This window comes from Urocitellus parryii, chromosome 15 (assembly GCF_045843805.1).
Source record: "Urocitellus parryii isolate mUroPar1 chromosome 15, mUroPar1.hap1, whole genome shotgun sequence".
NCBI lineage: Eukaryota > Metazoa > Chordata > Mammalia > Rodentia > Sciuridae > Urocitellus > Urocitellus parryii.
In genome coordinates, this window is record NC_135545.1 from 30,159,702 (window position 1) to 30,179,391 (window position 19,690).

At 37.4% G+C, this 19,690-nt stretch overlaps 1 protein-coding gene across 4 annotated transcripts in view; it reads left to right on the forward strand.

Annotated features, from left to right (window-relative positions):
• The first annotated feature begins 3,327 nt into the window (after positions 1-3,327).
• The window catches only part of Rbl2 (RB transcriptional corepressor like 2), a 65,857-nt gene continuing 49,494 nt past the window's right edge, over positions 3,328-19,690 (forward strand). For 3 of the 4 annotated variants that reach the window (XM_026392302.2, XM_026392303.2, XM_077793368.1), the window contains exons 1-6: positions 3,328-3,725; positions 6,643-6,773; positions 8,818-9,018; positions 12,682-12,746; positions 17,039-17,167; positions 19,406-19,566. In XM_026392302.2, coding sequence (XP_026248087.2) covers positions 3,486-3,725; positions 6,643-6,773; positions 8,818-9,018; positions 12,682-12,746; positions 17,039-17,167; positions 19,406-19,566 — 927 coding nt within the window. In that variant the 5' untranslated portion in view covers positions 3,328-3,485. The remainder of the gene's footprint in view (positions 3,726-6,642; positions 6,774-8,817; positions 9,019-12,681; positions 12,747-17,038; positions 17,168-19,405; positions 19,567-19,690) is intronic. The other variant, XM_026392304.2, reaches the window with a different exon arrangement.

Sequence of the window (19,690 nt, forward strand, 5' to 3'; positions counted from 1 at the left end):
TGGCTATTACTCAAGATGGCAGCAGACCTTGGCATCAACCATGTGGTGCTGATTCTGCAGGAATAGGGTTTCATGGAGGCTTCCACCAAGATTTTAAAGGAAGGCCTGGGAGGCCAGGCAAAGTGCAGCAGGGTCGGAATCCCTTCGGGCACTCCCTGGGAAGGTAAGGTTTGGAGATTTGAGGAGGAAACCTAAACTGCAGTGGAGATACCCAAGGTTAAGAAATGCCAGTACTGTGGAACATTGTCCTAGGAAAGCTGCAGGAATTGAGCAGAGACAAATCCACAGAAAGGCCACTTGTGCTGCAAGGCCACAGGGGTGGATCTACATAAACTCTTTGGAGAGAACATCACAATGCCATGTGCTCCAGATGCTGGACATGGAACTACAGGACTTCTTTGCCCAGCTGGATTCGGTCTTACTTTGGTCCTATTCCTTCTTTCTAGGTCCATATTTTTATAAATGAAAATGTTTACTCTGTACCTTGAAATATAGGATATTTGTAAATTACTTTTAATTTTACAGGAGATCTCAAGGTGAGATTATGTTGAGCCTCAGAAAAGACTTTGGACTTGAACTTTGAGCAATCTCAGAACTTTTGAGACTATGGAGACTCTGGGGAAAGGACTAAATGTATTTTGCATTGTTAGATGAATGTGAGTTTCGGGGGGCTATGCATGGAATGTTATGGTTTGAATGTGAGATATCCCCCAAAATCTCAAACATAAGACAATGCAAGAAGGTTTGGAGAAGTGACTGGGTTATAGCATTAACCTAATCAATGGATTGATCTCTGACTGAATTGACTGAGTGGTAAGTGGAGACAGGTGGGGTGTGGCTGAAGGAACTCATTAACTGGGGTCGAGTCTATGGGGTATGTTTGCATCTGGCAAGTGGAGTCTTTCTCTCTGCTTCTTGATCACCATGATGTGAGCTGCGTCCTTCTGCCACACTCTCCCGCCATGATGTTCAGCCTCACCTCAACCCCTGAGGAATGGAGCCAGTCTCCTATGGACGAAGACCTCTGAAACTGTGAGCCCTATAAATAACTCTCCCTCCTCTACAATTGTGTTGGTCAAAAAAAAAAAAAAAAAAGGTGACTAAAATGGGAGCATTCATCTGAAAACTGGCAATACAAGGCTTATTAGTCCAACCTGTCTCTCTCTCTTTTCCCCCTTCAAGACTGAGTCAAGATATTTTTAGAGACTTTTCAACCTCCTATTCCAGATCACCCCATGATGAGACTGTCCCTCTCTAAGCAGGAACCCTCATGGGATCCTTTCACAACTCGGATAGATAAACATTTAATTTTTTTTTTTAATATTTATTTTTTAGTTCTCGGCGGACACAACATCTTTGTTGGTATGTGGTGCTGAGGATCGAACCCAGGCTGCACGCATGCCAGGCGAGCGCGCTACCGCTTGAGCCACATCCCCAGCCCCTACCATTGCCTTTTCTATTTGTATTTTTTTGGGGTGAGCAGCTGGACCTAATTTGTTGGAACCGGAGACTCTGTGAACATGATTGTTTCTTTTGCCCACAAATTTTGTTGCCAGAATTTGGACAGGCCTCAGTGGGATGTTTCATCTCTGCTATATATACAGTATCAGTGGGATGGCCTGACTGGAAGCCTAGAGCATCTATTTCCAAACTGGCCCATTCAACATAGCTGGGCCTGAAGGCCCGGGGCTTGAGTCCTTGCCACCTGGTGAGAAATGCAGAATTCTTGGCACATAAAGACTCCTGTCAAAATTTGGTACTTAGAGACCACCAAACTCTGGCCTGGCTTCTAGCGTCTTAAGGCTGAATCCCTAGAAAGATGCCCCCTTTCAATCCCCATTAAATATCTGCTGCAGAAAGCTCAGCAATGCTAGGAAAATTTACTTTTTATTCCAATCAAAACCTAAACTTAGGTCTCTGGCTTCCCTTTCTTGATACATTTACTACAAAGGACTTAAAACTGTGAATTCTTCCTCTTTGGGATGTATGTGAACCTTTCATAACACAGGAGTTCTTAAGGATCTGAAAGCCCCTGTAATCATCAGGAAGGCTAAGGCCTTCTTCTAGTCTCTGGGGGAGGATAGCATCCTGATTTTCATAATTAACAGCCAGCAGACCCAGCTGGCCTAATGGCATTAATGCCACCAGCCCCTTGTCAATTTTCACTTGAGCTCTGTTCTTTCCCCCTCTCTACTCGTTTCTCCTCCCTTTTAAATACCTGGCCATCTTTGTACAAATTGGAATGGAACTCAGCTCTTTCCCCTTACTGTCAGCAGCTACTGAGTAAAATCTGTTTTCGAGCTTTAACTAATGTACAGCTTGGTTTATTTTTGATAACAGGTTTTCTCATGTGATCCGGGCTTCTGGTATACTGTGGTATGGTGGATGAATTCAAAACCTAGTGGAGGGAGAGAGGGAGAGAGGGAGAGAGAAAAAATGAGCATGTGTCTGCCAGGTGGAAGACCTGATACATTTTATATGTCTGTGCAAATCCAACTCCAAAACGGCTACTAATTTTACTAAAGGTTCATTGTGTCAAAATTGTTCCTAAGATAACATGTTTCATATTTCCATCTCCCTCTCTATTTGCAGATTTCTGTTCTTCTCCTTCCTGCCATTATAGCTTTCATATCCCACCCTTTTGTCCCAGTACTTCTTTCCCTCAGTTTATACTTAACAAAACAAAAATAGCAAAACAGCAATGCCTTTCAGCTGTTCTCCATGAAAATGCTTTATACTATACCCAATAATAAAGAGGACTGGCAATTTAAAAACTTTAAGTGGAAAAAACAAGATTGGAAATAAAGTGATTCAAGTCCACTAAAATGTAAAAATAGAAAGTAAAATAATAAAAATTAAAAGGAAATAAAGTTACGCCAATTGGGTGGTTGAGGATAGTACACCTAAGTCACAGTGAATGTAAATTTGTCATGTTGGGGAGGGGATGGAGAATTACTGCATTTAAAAAAATCAAATAATTACTTGAAAGGCTCACATAACACTAAAACATAGGAAAGAAATAGAAATTACAAGCAGGGCTGAGGTTTGAATTTAGGTGATAAGCTCTTCCTGTTACATTTTGGACAAGGACATCCAGATGATAGGGAAGTATTTCTGGGAACAGTTTGGATACTGAATCTTCTCCTGTCAATGTTTCTTGTACTTTTTTTATCTTCAGAACAGCTTCTGAATGGTCTCACGATGGGAATATACTTAATATACGAAAAAGTAGCTTGTATTTCATCCCCCAAAATCAACACAAGCTGATTTTTTTCTTCATAGTTTTTGGCCCCCTTGAGCTTCCGGTTTGGACTACATTTCCCAGCGGGCCATGCTCAATACTACGGGTGCCTTCAGGAGGTCAAGCGCCGGTGGCGGCGACGCAGTCGCGGTACGGGCGACTGACGGGCGGGCGCTTTGCTGTTTGAATGGCTACGGGCCCTGGCCCTCACCTCACCTGAGGACCAGCTGTCCAGGGGTGCGCTATGCCGTCCGGTGGCGACCAGTCGCCGCCGCCCCCTCCTCCTCCTCCAGTTGCTGCAGGCTCTGATGAAGAGGAGGAGGACGACGGTGAGGCAGAGGACGCCGCGCAGCCGGCTGGGTCGCCAACCCCTCAGATCCAGCAGCGGTTCGACGAGCTGTGTAGCCGCCTCAACATGGATGAGGCGGCGCGGGCCGAGGCCTGGGACAGCTACCGGAGCATGAGCGAGAGCTACACTCTGGAGGTACTGTCGGGGGAGGAGGCGAGGGGCTTCCTGGGCCTAGTCGGCGCGCCCCGCCGCGGGGATGGGTTGCCTTCCCAGTGGGTGTCGGGCGCCCGGCAGGGACCCCCGGCCGACCCCGGGTCTCGGGGCGCCCGGGTCTGCGGCGCCCGGAGAGCGAGTGTTCCTCTTTGCGCACCGTAGTACTGCAAACCGGCGTTTAAAGGGCTCTCGCTGCTCTGGAGGTGAACTCTTTCTCGCCGCTCTTGTGTTTAGGACGGGGTACACCTTTGTTTCCAAAATTGCACAACCAGGTTGAGATGCGCTAGGGTCACGATTACAAAAAAAGGGGGGGGGGGTTGCCTGTGTGATCATCTAATCCCCCACCCACCAAGGTGGTCGAACGAACAGGTGTCGTTGTCCAGACCGTAGGAAGAGTGGGCGAGACTCGTGCTAGCGCAGCGATGGGCCGGATCCGAGTGCTCGGGTCTCGAGGCTTCTTCTCCATTTGTTTTCAATTTCGGCTCTACCTGATTACCTCTGCCCAGGTGTTGCAGACTTTTGAGTAAAGGCGTCGTTAAGTTTCGGGCTGTGTTTATGGATGTGTAAACCAATTAAGGCAACTCTTCCCCCGGCCCAATGAAATGGGCTTTCTGCCTGTCCGGACCTAGACAGACGCCCCCAGTTGTTGCTAAGAATCAGGACGGCGACTACCTTGAGGATCTGGGTGGTTGTCGCCGTGATACGGACGTGTTTTGTCCCTTTCTTCAGACGAGGCTTGCAGATGAGAAAAATAGCCCTCCTAGCCAGTGGCTGTCAACTCTGTAGGCGCCTCCCCTTCATGGGCCAATGGGAAGTGACACGGAAGTCCGGATTGTTTGTCGGCTGTTTGCCTGTGTGTGTGGCATTCAAACGTGAGGCCGTTCGATTTTCTCGAGTAGTTTTACATGTAGCTTGTGGAAAGAGTAGGGCAGATAGGCTCCAAATACGAAGGCCTGCTACCAAGGTATGATTTAACTGTGACATGCTGCTTTTGCGTATGTGTCTTTCTGTTGATTGCTTAAAAAAAAAAAAAAAGATCTAATATTAGTAGAATTTCAATGCGATCACTAATTCCCTCGCCCCATTGCTATTTCTACAGAAAAAGGCAGTAATGATGGCTTTAGAACCTGACAGACCTGGGTGACTTTGAACAAATTACTTGACCACTGGAAAACTCAATTTTGTTATATGTAAACTAGAGATATTTATACCTACCCCATAGAACTGTCTTTAAGGTTAACTAAGGTAACGTGTGGCTCATCATGCATACTGCTTCAGAGTTTACTGAAGTATATTGAGGTGATGTGGCTGAAGAGGCTACTTCTCTGGGTGCTTTCCTAGTAAACTTTTTGTTTGTTTGTTTGAAGGACATACATGCCTCCAAACAAGCTCTAATTTTACCCTCAAGATATTCCTATAACTTAGAACAAGCATTGTCACCATACAGTCTAGGTATTGCAACTTATAAAGATTGTCATGTTAAGTCTAGTGTTACCTTAGCAACAGATGTTAGTGAATTGTTATTATTTTTGGTACTGGGACTTGATCCCAGGACCTTGCAAATGCTAAGCAAGGGGTTTCCTAAAGAGCTTCATCCCTAGCTCCTTTTTTTTTTTTTTTAATTGTTTTGAGACTTGGTCTTGCTAAATTGCTCAGTCTGGCCTCAAATTTGAGATCCTTCTGCCTCAACCTCCCCACAGCTGGAATTACAGACATGTGCCACCACACCAGGCTTAGTAAATTAATTTTGAAAACATGTTTGATTACTCGATTTTTTTTGATCAGTGAGACTTTAATCTCTTCTTGGCCCAGAGCACCTAATAAATGCATGAGTATTTGTTCATGTACCAAATATTTCTTTAGTACCCATTACTACTTGCCACAGTATTCTAGGTGCCAGGAATAAATCAGTGAACAAAACTAAAATTCCCTGCCCTTGTGGAGCTTATAGTCAGATATGCTAAAAGGTAACATGGGATGGGAATCTCAGGTAAATGTACAATGAAAAAATAAAGTTCTGTGATATATTTAATACAGAATACTGGTTTTAGAATTTTACCTTTTTTATTTTTATTTTTTGGTACCAGAAATTGAACCCAGGGTCACTTAACCACTCAGCCATATTCCCAGCCATTTTTTATGTTTTATTTTGAGACAGATCTTGCTAAGATCTTAGGGCCTCACTAAATTGCAGCAGTTTGTCTCGAACTTGCAATCCTCCTGCCTCTGCCTTACAAGTCACTGGGATTATAGGCATGTGCCACTGTGCCTGGCTCTTTGATTTTTTGTATTTTCTGTGCTTTATTCCTGTGTTTCCCTTCGTTTCTAGGGATTAAATTCAGGGTGCTTTACTACTAAGCTACATCCCCAGCCCTTTTTATTTTTAATTTTATGTTATTTAAGTTGCCTAGGAGCCACAAACTTGTTGTCCTGCTTCAGCCTCCTGAGTCACTGGCAGAGCAGCCAAGGATTGAGCTGCTAAGGACTGACACAGCTGGAGAGCTCTTTGGGCATCTCTCTGTATATGACTGACCACATCATATGGTCTCTCCCCAGCATTGTGACTCAAGGTAGTCAGACTTCTCACATGTTGGTGTAGGACTCCCAAGCACATGTTCTGGAAGATTAAGTGGTATCACTTTAACCTGTATTATTTGTTGAGGCAGTTAATCAATTTAAGGGGACATAGACCTATGCCCAGGTTCAAGGTGAGGAAACACTGACCTCCCACCACTCATGGAAGAATGTGTCACATTTTATGAAGAGCATGTTGGACAGTACCATTTTTTGAGAATAAAATGTCCTATAAGCATATAAACTACTCTTTCAATTTAAACATAAGAATTTTTGTATTGAAATATACATAGTTCATTAGTTAAAAATCTACTTTATTTTACAGGGAAATGATCTTCACTGGTTAGCATGTGCCTTATATGTGGCTTGCAGAAAATCTGTTCCAACTGTAAGCAAAGGGACTGTTGAAGGAAATTATGTATCTTTAACAAGAATCCTGCGCTGTTCAGAGCAGAGGTAATTATATTAGTTTGAAGTATAACTAATAAAAAAAACTTATAATTCATAGTGATAAAAAGAATTCTCTGTCCATTATTCTCTGAGCATGTGGATTGCTGAATTTGGACACCAGATCATGGTTTTCCTTTACCACTTCAAAGTTAGTACTCATTATATTTTATTAATTTAATGAAAATATTTGCATTATATGTATTAGGCACTTGTGTGGAAGAATTTACTTTTGAAAGTTATTGTGTAAAATGTGGAGAAATCGAAATAAGGATATTAAGAACTTTAGGAGACACTCCAGATTGAAAAGGCAAATAAAATATTAGTCATATGGTATTTTGCTTATAACTATATGTACAGGACTTGTGTCTTAATGTGTATACATGGAACAGGTAGTAAAATCAAAGGTGTATGTTCTCTGACTCTGCTTCTTGGGATGGTCCCTAAATAAATTACTAAACACATGGACAAACATGGGTATTACAGCATTTTTGTTATAAAACATTAGAAACAACCTAAATTTCCCTTGGTTAGGGAATGAATGCAAAAAGTCATGGTGTGTTCATGAGTAGGAATGTTTTTAGCAATTAAATGAGTGGATTAAATCTGTTTGTATCAACATTAATGAATTTCATAAGCATTGAGTTGAAAATCAAGTTGCAGAATGCTACTTAATGTATGATTCCTTACATATAAAATACGAAACACATGCAAAAGTGCTTAAGTTTATGGATCCACATATTTAGGTAGGAATCAGACTAGCTTCAGTGTGGTTATCTTTCGGGAAGAAGGACTAAGGAGGGGAATTGGACTAAAATGAGGAGTACAAATGGGAATTTTGACTATTTATGTAGTGTTTTTAGTTTTTAAAGAAATCTGAAGTAAGCATGGCAAAATTTATTCAATATGTTAATATTTGTTAATCCTGGAAGTTGAGTACCTATTTGCTAGTTATGTTACTCTTGTTCATTTTTTTTTTTGAGAGAGAGAGAGAGAATTTTTTAATATTTATTTTTTAGTTATCGGCGGATACAACATCTTTGTGGTCCTGAGGATCGAACCCGGGCCGCACGCATGCCAGGCGAGCATGCTACCACTTGAGCCACATCCCTAGCCCTTGTTCATTTTTTTATATTTTAAAATATTTCATAATTTAAAAGGCAAACCTCAGGTAGCCAGATACAATGACACAAGCCTGTAATCCCAGTTAGTCAAGAGGATCTCAATTTTCAGACCTGCCTGAGCAATTTAGCAAGATCTTGTCTTAAAACTAAATTGAAAGAGGTTTTTTGGCACCAGGGATTTAACCTAGGGCCACTTAACCATTGAGCCACATCCCCAGCCCTTTTTTATATTTTATTTAGAGACAGGGTCTTGATAAATTGCTGAGGCTGGCTTTGAATTCAGTCTTCCTGCCTTAACCTACTGAGCTGCTGACATTACAGGAGTGCACCACTGTACCTGGCTCAAACTAAAAAAAAAATTTTTAAAGGTATAGGTATGAAACTCAGTGGCAGAGTGTATGCCTAGTATCCATGAGGCCCTGGGATCAATCCCCAGTACCAAAACAAAAAACAAAACAAAAAAAAACCCCAAAAAACAAACAAACAAAAAATCTCAGGTGTAAGGATCAGAGTAATAAACCAATCTGTATGATATTAAGCTAGTCAAAGACATGAGTTGTGACTTTATATTACTGTCACAATATAATATTATTTTTTATTTTCTTTTTTTTGTGTTATTGGGGGTTTACCCAGGGATACTTTACCATTGAGCTACATCCCCAGCCACTGTTTTTCTTTTTGTTTTTTGTTTGTTTGAGGCAGGGACTCACCAAGTTGCTTAACTCTATTAAATTGCCCAGATTCCTCTTTCCTCAGCCATCCCCCCCGCCCCTTGCCTGGGATTACAGGCATGCTCCACGACACCCAGCTAAAAGTAATATAATTTAGTACAATAATTTTGGTTTACTTTTATCTGTTTGTATTGATATAAATATACTTCACTTTTTATGTTAGTCATGAAATTACCTCATTCATATCTTTATTATCAGCTTAATTGAATTTTTTAACAAGATGAAGAAATGGGAAGACATGGCAAATCTACCCCCACATTTCAGAGAACGTACTGAGAGATTAGAAAGAAACTTCACTGTTTCTGCTGTAATTTTTAAGAAATATGAACCTATTTTTCAAGACATTTTTAAATATCCCCAAGAGGAACAACCTCGTCAACAGAGAGGAAGAAAACAGAGGTAGGTTTTTATATCCATTTCTTGGGAATAAGTGTTTGTCTTTCTGAGTTAGTTTTGATACCTCTGTTAATTTTGCTAGTGTTAAAAAAGAAATGTGATTTCATAAAGAATTTTTTCCCAAGAGTTTTCTTTTAACAATGATTTTTACTTTTCATTGTGTATTATGAAAAGTTTGGCTTCTTTCATTTTGCAAAATGTATGGGGTCTTTGTTGGTATAAACTTTCCCTTTTCATTTAATCAACCAAAAATGCAGACTGCACAAATCAGACGTTTGGGGTATTCAGCAATCAGCTGTCCTTGGTATACACTGCATATTGACTGTAGTATTTTCTATTATTGACTATAGAGACTATTCTTTCATTTGATTTTTATGCCAAATTGAATAATAAATAACCCCCTGAAATGACTTCGCCATGTATTTTGATATTTATTATCAGAGTACAGAAACTGGACTCAAGAAGGCTATAGGGAACTGAAACTATTATGAATTTGTGCTTTCTGATCAGCTCTGCAAAGTCAGTAACTTATTCTGGCTCATTGTCTTTTGTCTTATAGCTAAGGGCAATCAGAGGATACAAATTTGACAAAAGATTTTCTATAAAATAGAAATGGAAATTTGTGTTTAAAATAGAACTAGAAAAGTGTTGATAAAGTGCAGGAAAAGGAGTTTTGTTTGACTGGAATGAATAATGTTTGCTTCTCATTATGGAAAAGTTTTCCCAAGCTATGAAGGATGTTTACAATAAGTAGAAACTTTGGAAAATATGACAAACCACAATTTTAAAAAAGTTTTTTAGTTGTAGATGGGCACAACACCTTTATTTTGTTTATTTACTTTTATGTGGTGCTGAGGATCGAACCCATGTGTCACATGCTAGGCAAGCACCCTACTGCTGAGCAACAACTCCAGCCCAGAAACCAGAGTTTTATATAGTTGACACTACTGATATGGAAGCAGCTGGTCTAGTTTGCTTGAAGTTTGGGAGATTGACTATTTGCAAATTAAGTATTTTAAACTTTGGATACAATTTTTTAAAAATTTATTTATTTTTATGTGGTACTGAGGATCAAACCCAGGGCCTTCCTTGCCTGTGCTAGGCGAGCGCTGTACTGCTGAGCCACAACCCTGGACACAAGTTTTATTTTGGGTTTCAGCAAGGCCAGTGTGATTGTTTATAGAAAGATATAGAATATCTTTTTTCTTTGGAGTGTCTAGAAACTGATTTTATATTGCACATGTTTTGATATTTATTAGGCTATATATACTACCTGTTTCTATTTAAGAAAATTATAGCTGGCACTGTGGTGCCTGCCTGTAATCTCAGAAACTCTGGAGCCTGAGACAGGAGGATTACACATTCAAGCTTAGTCTTGGAAATTTAGTGAGACCCTGTCTCAAAACAAAGAAGTAAAAAGGGCTAGGGATATGACTCTGTTGTAGAGTACTCCTGGACCCAATCCCCAGTATCACAAAAAAAAAAAAAAGAAAAGAAAAGAAAAAGAAAGAAAGAAAAGAAAACTATAAAATTAATTTAAATTTTGTGTTTGGTGGGGTACCACAATTGAAGCCAGGAGCATTCAACCACTGAGCTACATCCCCTGCCCTTTTATTTTCTATGTGTGTGTGTGTGTGTGTGTGTGTGTGTGTGTGTGTGTGTGTGTGTTTTGCAGGGGATTGAACCCATGGCTTTGTGCATGCAAGACAAGCACTCTACCAATTGAGCTATATCTCAGCCCTTATTTTCTGTTTGAGTCAGAGTTTCACCAAGTTGCCTAGGCTGACCTTGAACTTGTGATCCTCCTGCCTCAGCCTCCTGAGTAAATGGGAATATAGGATTGTACCACCTTGTTTGGTTATTAAAAATTTTTATATCACTTTTTTTTTTTTCTGGTGCTGGGCATTGAACCCAGGACCTTGTCCAGGCTCTACTAAGGTACTCTACCCTCCCCCAGTCCTATAGCACTCTATACTTTTTATTATCATTTTCTGCTTACAATAATACTAACGATGTATAGCACTTACTGAGCATTTATTATGGGGGCAGGGACTCTTCTAAAACATAAACAGATATCATTCAGTTAATCTTCATGACAATCTTATGAGGTTGATATTATTGTTACAAATGGGGAAAATAAGCCTCTGGGAGGTAATTTGGCCAAGTTCACACAATTGATGAGTGTAAAGTTACTATTGAAACTAAGGTAGTCTGATTGCAGAATCCCTGTGCTTCATTATGACTGTATGCTACATCTCACACACATTATAATTTGAAAGTTTCTGTCTTTTGAGCATTTACAGTGTTGTCAAGGTAAGGAGGCAGATAAAAAGACTCCCATTTGTGTGATACATCTTATTACAAAAGTCACCAGAATGCAATAGATAGTAGAATATAGGATTCCTGAAGCAAAAATAAATCTGGATGAGTGAGTCAGGAATGGACTAAATAGAAATAGGTCTTAAAGGATGGGCAGGATTTTGACAGGTAAATTTGGAGAAAATGCATAGCCTTCTGTGTGGAGGAAAAACAATAGAAGCAGCAAAGCAAGAGGAAATTTGGCTGCAGGTAGGTTAGTCAAATTTTTTTCTGAGTTTTTAAGTTACAAATCCAGAATTTAGAGTGGCTCGAATATTAAACTAAAAATTTTGAATTTTATATTGATGGGCAATCAAAGCTAGAAATAATTTATCATGTACTGTGGTAGGGAAGCTACTTTTAAAAGTAGATCACTGACTTTTAATTCTTGTCATGGAATTGCTGAATTAAATACACAGTATGATATCCAAGTAGAATAAACTTTTGACAGATGGAGGACTAATGCTCAGGGAGAGAAATGTACCCAGCTAATGGGGGTACTGGAACTAAACCCAATCTCCTGATCATCTTCAGGGTATTTTGCTCTTCTTGACACCCTGTTATAATAAGGCTTTTGGGATGTAGAGATCATAGATATCTTGTCTGAACATTGGCAGAGGTTTTTTGGAAAGCCAGATTTAAAGCAGATCTGATCAGACAACTTGGCAAAATATAACAGGTACTTTCAATGAATGGAAGTGTAAGGGCTTGTAGGAAGGCCAGAATTTACCTTAATAAGATCTGTTTATGATTTGATGTAGTTGGGAATATTTTTAGGGAGATGTATTTCAGCTATGAGAGTGGGGGGGCAGAGGATATGCGACCTCCTGTAGGAGTCTTAAAGCAGCATTAGCTATGATAATGTTATAAAGATAATTACTGTTTTTCATTTTATTTTCTACCCTATGTATCTTTTTAAAAATATTTTATTTTATTTTGAGTTGTATTTAGACACAATAACTTTGTTTTATTTTTATGTGGTACTGAGGATCGAACCCAAGGCCTCGTATGTGCTAGGCAAGTGCTCTGCCACTGAGCCACAATCCTAGTCTTGTATCTTGACCTCAAAACTTTAAACATTTTTTCAGATATTTTTCTTTCTGAGATGAGCTCTTTCCTTGGCTCCCAGTTATTTCCTCACAGTGGTTGGTTGGGGGTAGAATTTCTTACACATTTTCCCTGTGAAGCTGAATCTGGTATTATCACTCCTCTAACTGTGGGTTTTGTTTCACACCTAATTTGTAGTCATTTAGGATGTCTTTTTCTAATTCTTCTGTTGTCTCATGACCTTTTTTTCCTCCCCCAAAGGCGACAGCCCTGTACCGTGTCTGAAATTTTCCATTTTTGTTGGGTGCTTTTTATATATGCAAAAGGTAAGAAAAGAGTAATATTTATTTACATATTAAGTAGCTTATTTAAATTTTAAGATATTAATTTTATCAACCTGTAATATGTCTTAGGAAGAACAGATCCTCACTGAAAATTTTCTCAAGGATTTGAATCCCAGATTCTTTTTGTACCACCTTTTTTTAAAAAGGGTCTTTTGTAATTCTTTACACCATCCAAATCTTCTCTTATGAAATGGAGAATCCTTTAATTTTGTTCTTACTCAACATCTTTTGGACCCAAAGCTGTTCTTCTGAATTTCAAACTAAAAACACTTTCCATTATGAACTGTATTTTTCTTGACATGTCATTCAGCTGAGTGGGACTGATCAGCCTAGAGTAGTTCAAGTTATTATCTGCATCTTAATCAGCTAAATATACTTAACCAAATGTTATGTTAGGTTTATTTTCTCTCCCTTTCTTATCACCCCATTTCACTTATTCAAGATCTGCATTCACTGAATTATGTTTAGATTTCTGTATTTCTACTTAGGAAATATTCTTAGATATCTAAAGGAAAAAAAAGAAAATATAACTGGTTAGTTACATAGCTTTTTTTTATATTATGTGGCATATCTTTGCCTGTAAGATAGCCTAATAAAATATAAAGTTAAAAACAAAGTATCATAGAACTGGAAGGATTTTCACAGATAAGGTAGTTCCCCTTTATCTGTGGAGAATACATTCCAAGACCTCTAAGTGGATGCTTGAACCCACGCGTGGTTCTGTATCTCATGTTCTTTTTTTAAAATTGCTTTTATTTTTTAAATACATTAGAATGGAATGCATCACAATTCTTACTACACATATAGAACACAATTTTTCATATCTCTGTTTGTATAAAAGTATGTTCACACCAATTCATGTCTTCATACATGTACTTTGGATAATGATGTCCATCAAATTCCATTATCATTGCTAATCCTCTGCCCCTTCCCTACATGTTTTTTTTATACATACCAACATAAAGTTTAATTTGTAAATTAGGTATCATAAGAGATTAACAATAATAACATAATAATTTAGAACAATTATAGAATATAAGAGTTATGTGAATGTGGTCTCTCTCAAAATATCTATTGTACTTTAGATCTTAGCAACTTCAGCATACAATTTTTTTTCCTTAATAAGTCAAGAACTATCACTTTTTAACCTAAAGGTAGCACTTTAGGGCTTCTCTGTGGCATATCTAGGTTGCTGGCATTACTACTTTTGCTCTTTGAGGTTATTATTAAGTAAAATGAGGGTGAACGAAAAACTGCTATACTGTGACAATGGATCTGATAACCAAGAAGACTACTAGTGGATGGATAGTGTGTACTGCATGGATACACTGGGTGGAGCAGTGAACAGCAAAACAGATTTCATTTTATTATTCAGAACAGTGCACAATTTAAAACTTACAAAGTGTTTATTTCTGGAACTTTTCTATTTAATATTTTCAGACTGTTGACTTAATATCTGAAATTGCAGACAGTGAAACCATGGATAAGGGGAGATTTTGTAGAAGAGATCCTCATTATTAGATCGAGTATCTCAATTTACTTACTTTAAAATTGGGCAACTGAGGCCCAGAGACTAGGTATTAGGAACAGAGCTAGAATTTGAACCCAGACCTCCTGGCTCCTGATTTCATGCTGAATATGAAAGCTTCTAGCAAGGATGTGTCATGCTATTTGTCTCTAGATGTGGTTTGTTTGGCTATAGCTGGTCTTCTCTAGTTAGGTGACGTACTTCCTTGAGCTGTGTGCTTGATACAAAAGAAGTCTTGTCTTCTGTCAAATGTGAACGATATGCTGTGCATCAGTCTGGCAACTTTCTGTAGTAGGATAAAGGTGACATGATCTGTGGTGTGAAATAAAGGGTTAGGAGTCTATAAACCATTTTTATAATGGTTGCAACAAGTTTTAGCTTGTGGGGCTGATATTATATATGATAGTAATCTTTTCAGATGATTGTATTGGGAAGGTATGTCTGATTTTCAGGAGTTTTATCTGTTTTGTTTGTACTTACGAATAAATGTATTTGGTACCATAAAAACTATTAAAATAATATTTGTTGTCCTCACTTGATCAACTGAAGTGGTGTATTTTTTGTCACTTCAAATAACTCAGTGTTTGAATCTTATTAATTCAGTCTATAACAACTTGATCCAAAGCTTTGTCCTTTTATAATCTACCACTGTGGGTTTGTTGTTGTTGTTGTTTATTTTTGTTTAGGGTTTTTTGTTTTTGTTTTTTGAGACAAAGTCTGGCTATATTGCCCAGGCTGTCCTTGAACTCACAATTTTCCTGCCTCAGCCTCCCAAGTAGCTGGGATTACATGTATGCACCCCACCTGCACTATGATCTTTTATGATGCAGGAGAATCTTTACTCAGAAATCAGCTTAATTAGTTTTCTTCAGTTCTTGATTTATTTGGGAGGATGATGGCCTCTATAGACACTTTTCATGATGACTTTTTCTGCAGCATATGAGTATCCCAGACTCTCTCATTCCTGAACTAAGAAACTTTTTGCTTGCTATCTTTGTTGACTTCATATGGTTAAGTACAAACCAGTGGCCAGTTTGGGCTCATCACACAAAGAATTTTCTGGTCAGAAAACCAATTGGTACCACTTCCTATTTTATAGGAAATCTCAAATCTTCTCATTCTTGATAAATTAGCCAAGTCTATGGGTTAAACAGCTTTCCAACTAGCTGTTTTCTTTCTTGATTGAAATATAAAGTATCTCACAAGGTGAGATTTATTTATAAGGTCAGGGTATGGAATAGAAAGAATGTCACATTGAAACAGACCTAGAATTTAAATTAGAAGCCGATCTTCAGGGGCATTTCAGCTTTTTGTCAGAAATTACAGTATTAGTGGTTTTTCTTCCTGTGGCAAGTACATGTGAGTGGCAAGTTTAGACTTGTCAGTGTGATGGGCTTTGTAGCTTGAAACCAGTAGGTGCCACTTCCTGTTTTATATATGAGGAATTAAGTCTAATATTAAAACTCTGTAAAGCCAAGAAAGTTCATTTGGATATATCAGTATAGAATTTAATTCATTAATGATCATTTGCCATATGGCACCAGAAGATTTTTTTTCTTTTTAATTCATTTAAGTTGAATTGTTGAATGTTTCCATTTGTATGAAAAAAGAACCATATATCCTGATATGCTGAGGTAAGTGGTAACTTTCTTTGGGAGAAAGGAGAGGAAAACCTGAAATGAAGCTCAGTGTGTGTACATGCATGCATTGGTAGGTATTAAGTATGGAAATGCTGAGGTTTGGAAATAGTTCTCCAGATAGATTAGCCATTTACATTGAATTTATCTGATATTAAAAGAAGGTAAAATCAATATGAAGCATATAAAGACAGTATTTGACCAAAAAAGGAACAGAATTTAAGTTGCCAAAAAAAACCAAACTACTAGAAATATTTCTTAATTTATGAGAATAATAAAACAATTTAACAGCCTCTATAATTTGCTTTCAGTATTAGACTTAAACAGCACTGCTGGAAGGACACACTTCTGTAGTTTAGGTTTAAGTTTCTTATGTGTTTGTTACCAAGCACCAACAGTTACCTTGGATAGTAACTCTGTAATTTAAATATCTTTGAGTCCCTGTCGCATTAATTTCTATAAGTTTCTATCATGTAGAAAAGTATTAAAAATGTTATATTGGAGTTCTGATGGTTTTAAAGTATGTACATGAGAAATTGATTATGAGTCATAATTTCTAAATAATATCCATGTCAAATTATTTCTTACAGTTTGAGGTAATTTATAAATTCTCCTTTTTTTTTTTTCTTTTTGGTACTGGGAGTTGAATCCAGGAGTGCTTTATCACCATATCGCCAGCCCTTTTTATTATTTTCAAAAAGAGTCTCCTTAAGTTACTTAGGGCCTTGCTAAATTGCTGAAGCTGGTCATTTGCCACCTTACCCAAGTGCCACTATGCTCAGCCTATAATTCTTTTCAGAAATTTCAAAATCTAATGATAATATTAAGATTTAGTTAGCTACTAAGTATTTAATAAGTGCTTATTTAATGAATACTGAATGAATACATGGCATTTTTAGTAAGGTTTTTGTTTGCATTTAACACTAGGAAATTTATTAAAATATATGAGTAATGTCTCAAAATGTGAACTTCCCAAAACACTTAATATAATTCTTGAGTCAACTTTGTATGATGTTGTATAGTGTCATTAAAATAAAGGAATAAATTATTTTTTAAAATATTGTAAAGTTGATGCTAATTTAATTCCATAACTGTCTATAATCCTGTAGGTAATTTCCCCATGATTAGTGATGATTTGGTCAATTCTTATCACCTTCTTCTGTGTGCTTTGGACTTAGTTTATGGAAATGCCCTTCAGTGCTCTAATCGTAAAGAACTAGTGAATCCTAATTTTAAAGGTAAGTGTTTATTTAAAAGATTCTTGGGCAACCCAGATTTCAACATTATGTTTATTACTCTTAGAGGTTGTATACATAATACAGATTTTCCAGCATCAGAGATCATGAGTATTTGAAAAAGCTTCCATCATCATAGTTATCCAGGACATATATGATAAAGGGTCAAAGCTCTCTTGACATTTTTTATTTTGGAGATATCACAGAGTTTCAAGTCTTAAGTGATAACTTTAGAAGTTTCTGAAAAATGTACTCAACGAGGAGAAGGCATTTAGAAATTCAGAGTAAAGGAAGATTACCCATGTTAAATATCGTATGTTGTATATTTATTTGTCATATAAAAATATTAAAATATATATATTTATTGCACAGTTTTATAAAAAAGAAACTCAGCAAAGATGACATTAAAGCTGGTATTATTTTCAACATTGGCAAGGGTTTATACCTCACACACTCTGTAGAGGTGAAAAAGGATTTACTGTTAGAATCTTCTTTCCAATTTTTTGCTATATAAGAGTAGTTATGGTTCTAAAATAAGTAAAATGAGCCAGGCACAGTGGCACATACCTATAATTCCAGTGACTTAATAGGATTACAAGTTTGAGGCTAGCCTCAGTAAATCAGTAAGGTCCTGTCTCAAAATAAAATTTTAAAAAGGGCTGGGGGTATAGTTCAGAGATATAGCTCTCCTGGGTTCAGTACATTGTACCACCCACTAATTATTTTGACAATGCATTTAGTGTGCTTTAATTTACATAATTTCTATGAAATCGCAGTTCAGAATCCAAATTGTAATTTATAAAGTATATATTAAAAAGTATTTATGTAACTAATATATAAGCTACTTTTAGTTGAATAATACCATAGTAGGATTCTAGAGAGTTGTTGTCAATTTTGGAGTGGTTACAGATACAGTTTTACCTTGTCTATGAGGAGCAGAGATTTTTAAAATTAGCCTAGTTACTTACTTCAGTTGCTCCTGATTTGGTAAATTAATGTTCCTTGTATAGGTTGAGCATCCCTAATCTGAAAATACAAAATCTGAAGTGATCTGAAATCTGACACTTTCTGAGTTCAGACATGATGATCAAAAAGTTTAATATTTAGGGCTGGGTAGATACAGCACTTCCCTACCATGTACAAGGCCCTGATTTTGATCTCCAGCACTAACAAAAATAAAAAGTAAATTCAGATTTTGGAGCATTTCAGATTTTACATTTTTGGATCAGGGATACTTGTCTGGTAACATCTATGCAGATTTTCTAAAATCCAGAAGACTTCAAAATCTAAAACACTTCCAAGCATTTTGGAAAAGGAATAGTCAACCTACATTCTTTTTTTTTTTTTCAACTTAGTTGTAAGTGGACACAATATCTTTATTTCATTTTTATGTGGTGCTGAGGATAGAACCCAGGGCCGTACACATGCTAGGCAAGCGCTCTACCACTGAGCCACACAACTCCAGTCCCTCAACCTACATTCTTTTTTGTCCTTTCTCTCATTCTTTTTTTACTTTTTTTTAGTTGTAGGTGGACAGAATACCTTTATTTTATTTATTTATATGTGATGCTGAGGATTGAACCCAAGGCCTCATACATGCTAGGCAATTGCTCTACCACTGAGCCACAACCCTAGCCCCTCTCATTGTTTCTTAACTCCCTTTTTTCTTTCTTTCTCTCCTTACCTTACTTCCCTCCTTTCCTTCTTTCCTTCACCCACTACCCCTCATGCTGGGCATTGAACCAGGGCCTGCCTCTGTGCTCCATCCCAGAACTATACCCATAGCTCCTTTTTATATTTTTTTAATGGTTGCTTCCCCCATTTTTTTCTTTTAATCTTTTATTTTTCTTTAACTTCTTTTTTTTGCTCTTGTGCTGAGCCTACAACAAGAATAAACTAAATTAATATGATAAATAATCTAATTAAATCTAAGTATATAATCCTTGAACTGTAATTTTTTTTGAAGTGGTGTTTCTTGTTTGAATGTAAGCTTATTTGCAAAGTTGTATTTTTTTTTTAGGTCTTAGAGCAATAAATTAATTTTTAATCATATCCAAATAGATAACCAAATAAAATCTTTTAAGTTGTGATATACTTTTTTAGAGTTGAATTAGGAACATATACACTATTAACTATACATTCATATGCTATTCAGATCGTGATTAGATTCTGCATTTTGGCTTATTAAAATTTAATTTATTGAGTACTGATATCTCCATTTTATTATTTCTTTCATCACAGGCCTATGTGAAGATTTTCACACTAAGGATTTTAAACCTTCCTCTGACCCACCTTGTGTCATTGAGAAACTCTGTTCCCTACATGATGGTCTTGTTTTGGAAGCAAAGGGAATAAAGGAACATTTCTGGAAGCCTTATATTAGGAAACTTTATGAGAAAAAGGTTTGTAAGTAAAAAGAAATAACAAATTATTTTCTAGAGAAAGACTTGATTTCGTATGATAATTTATCTACCCACCTACTTATTTTTGGTACCAGGGATTGAATTCAGGGGTGCTCAACCACTG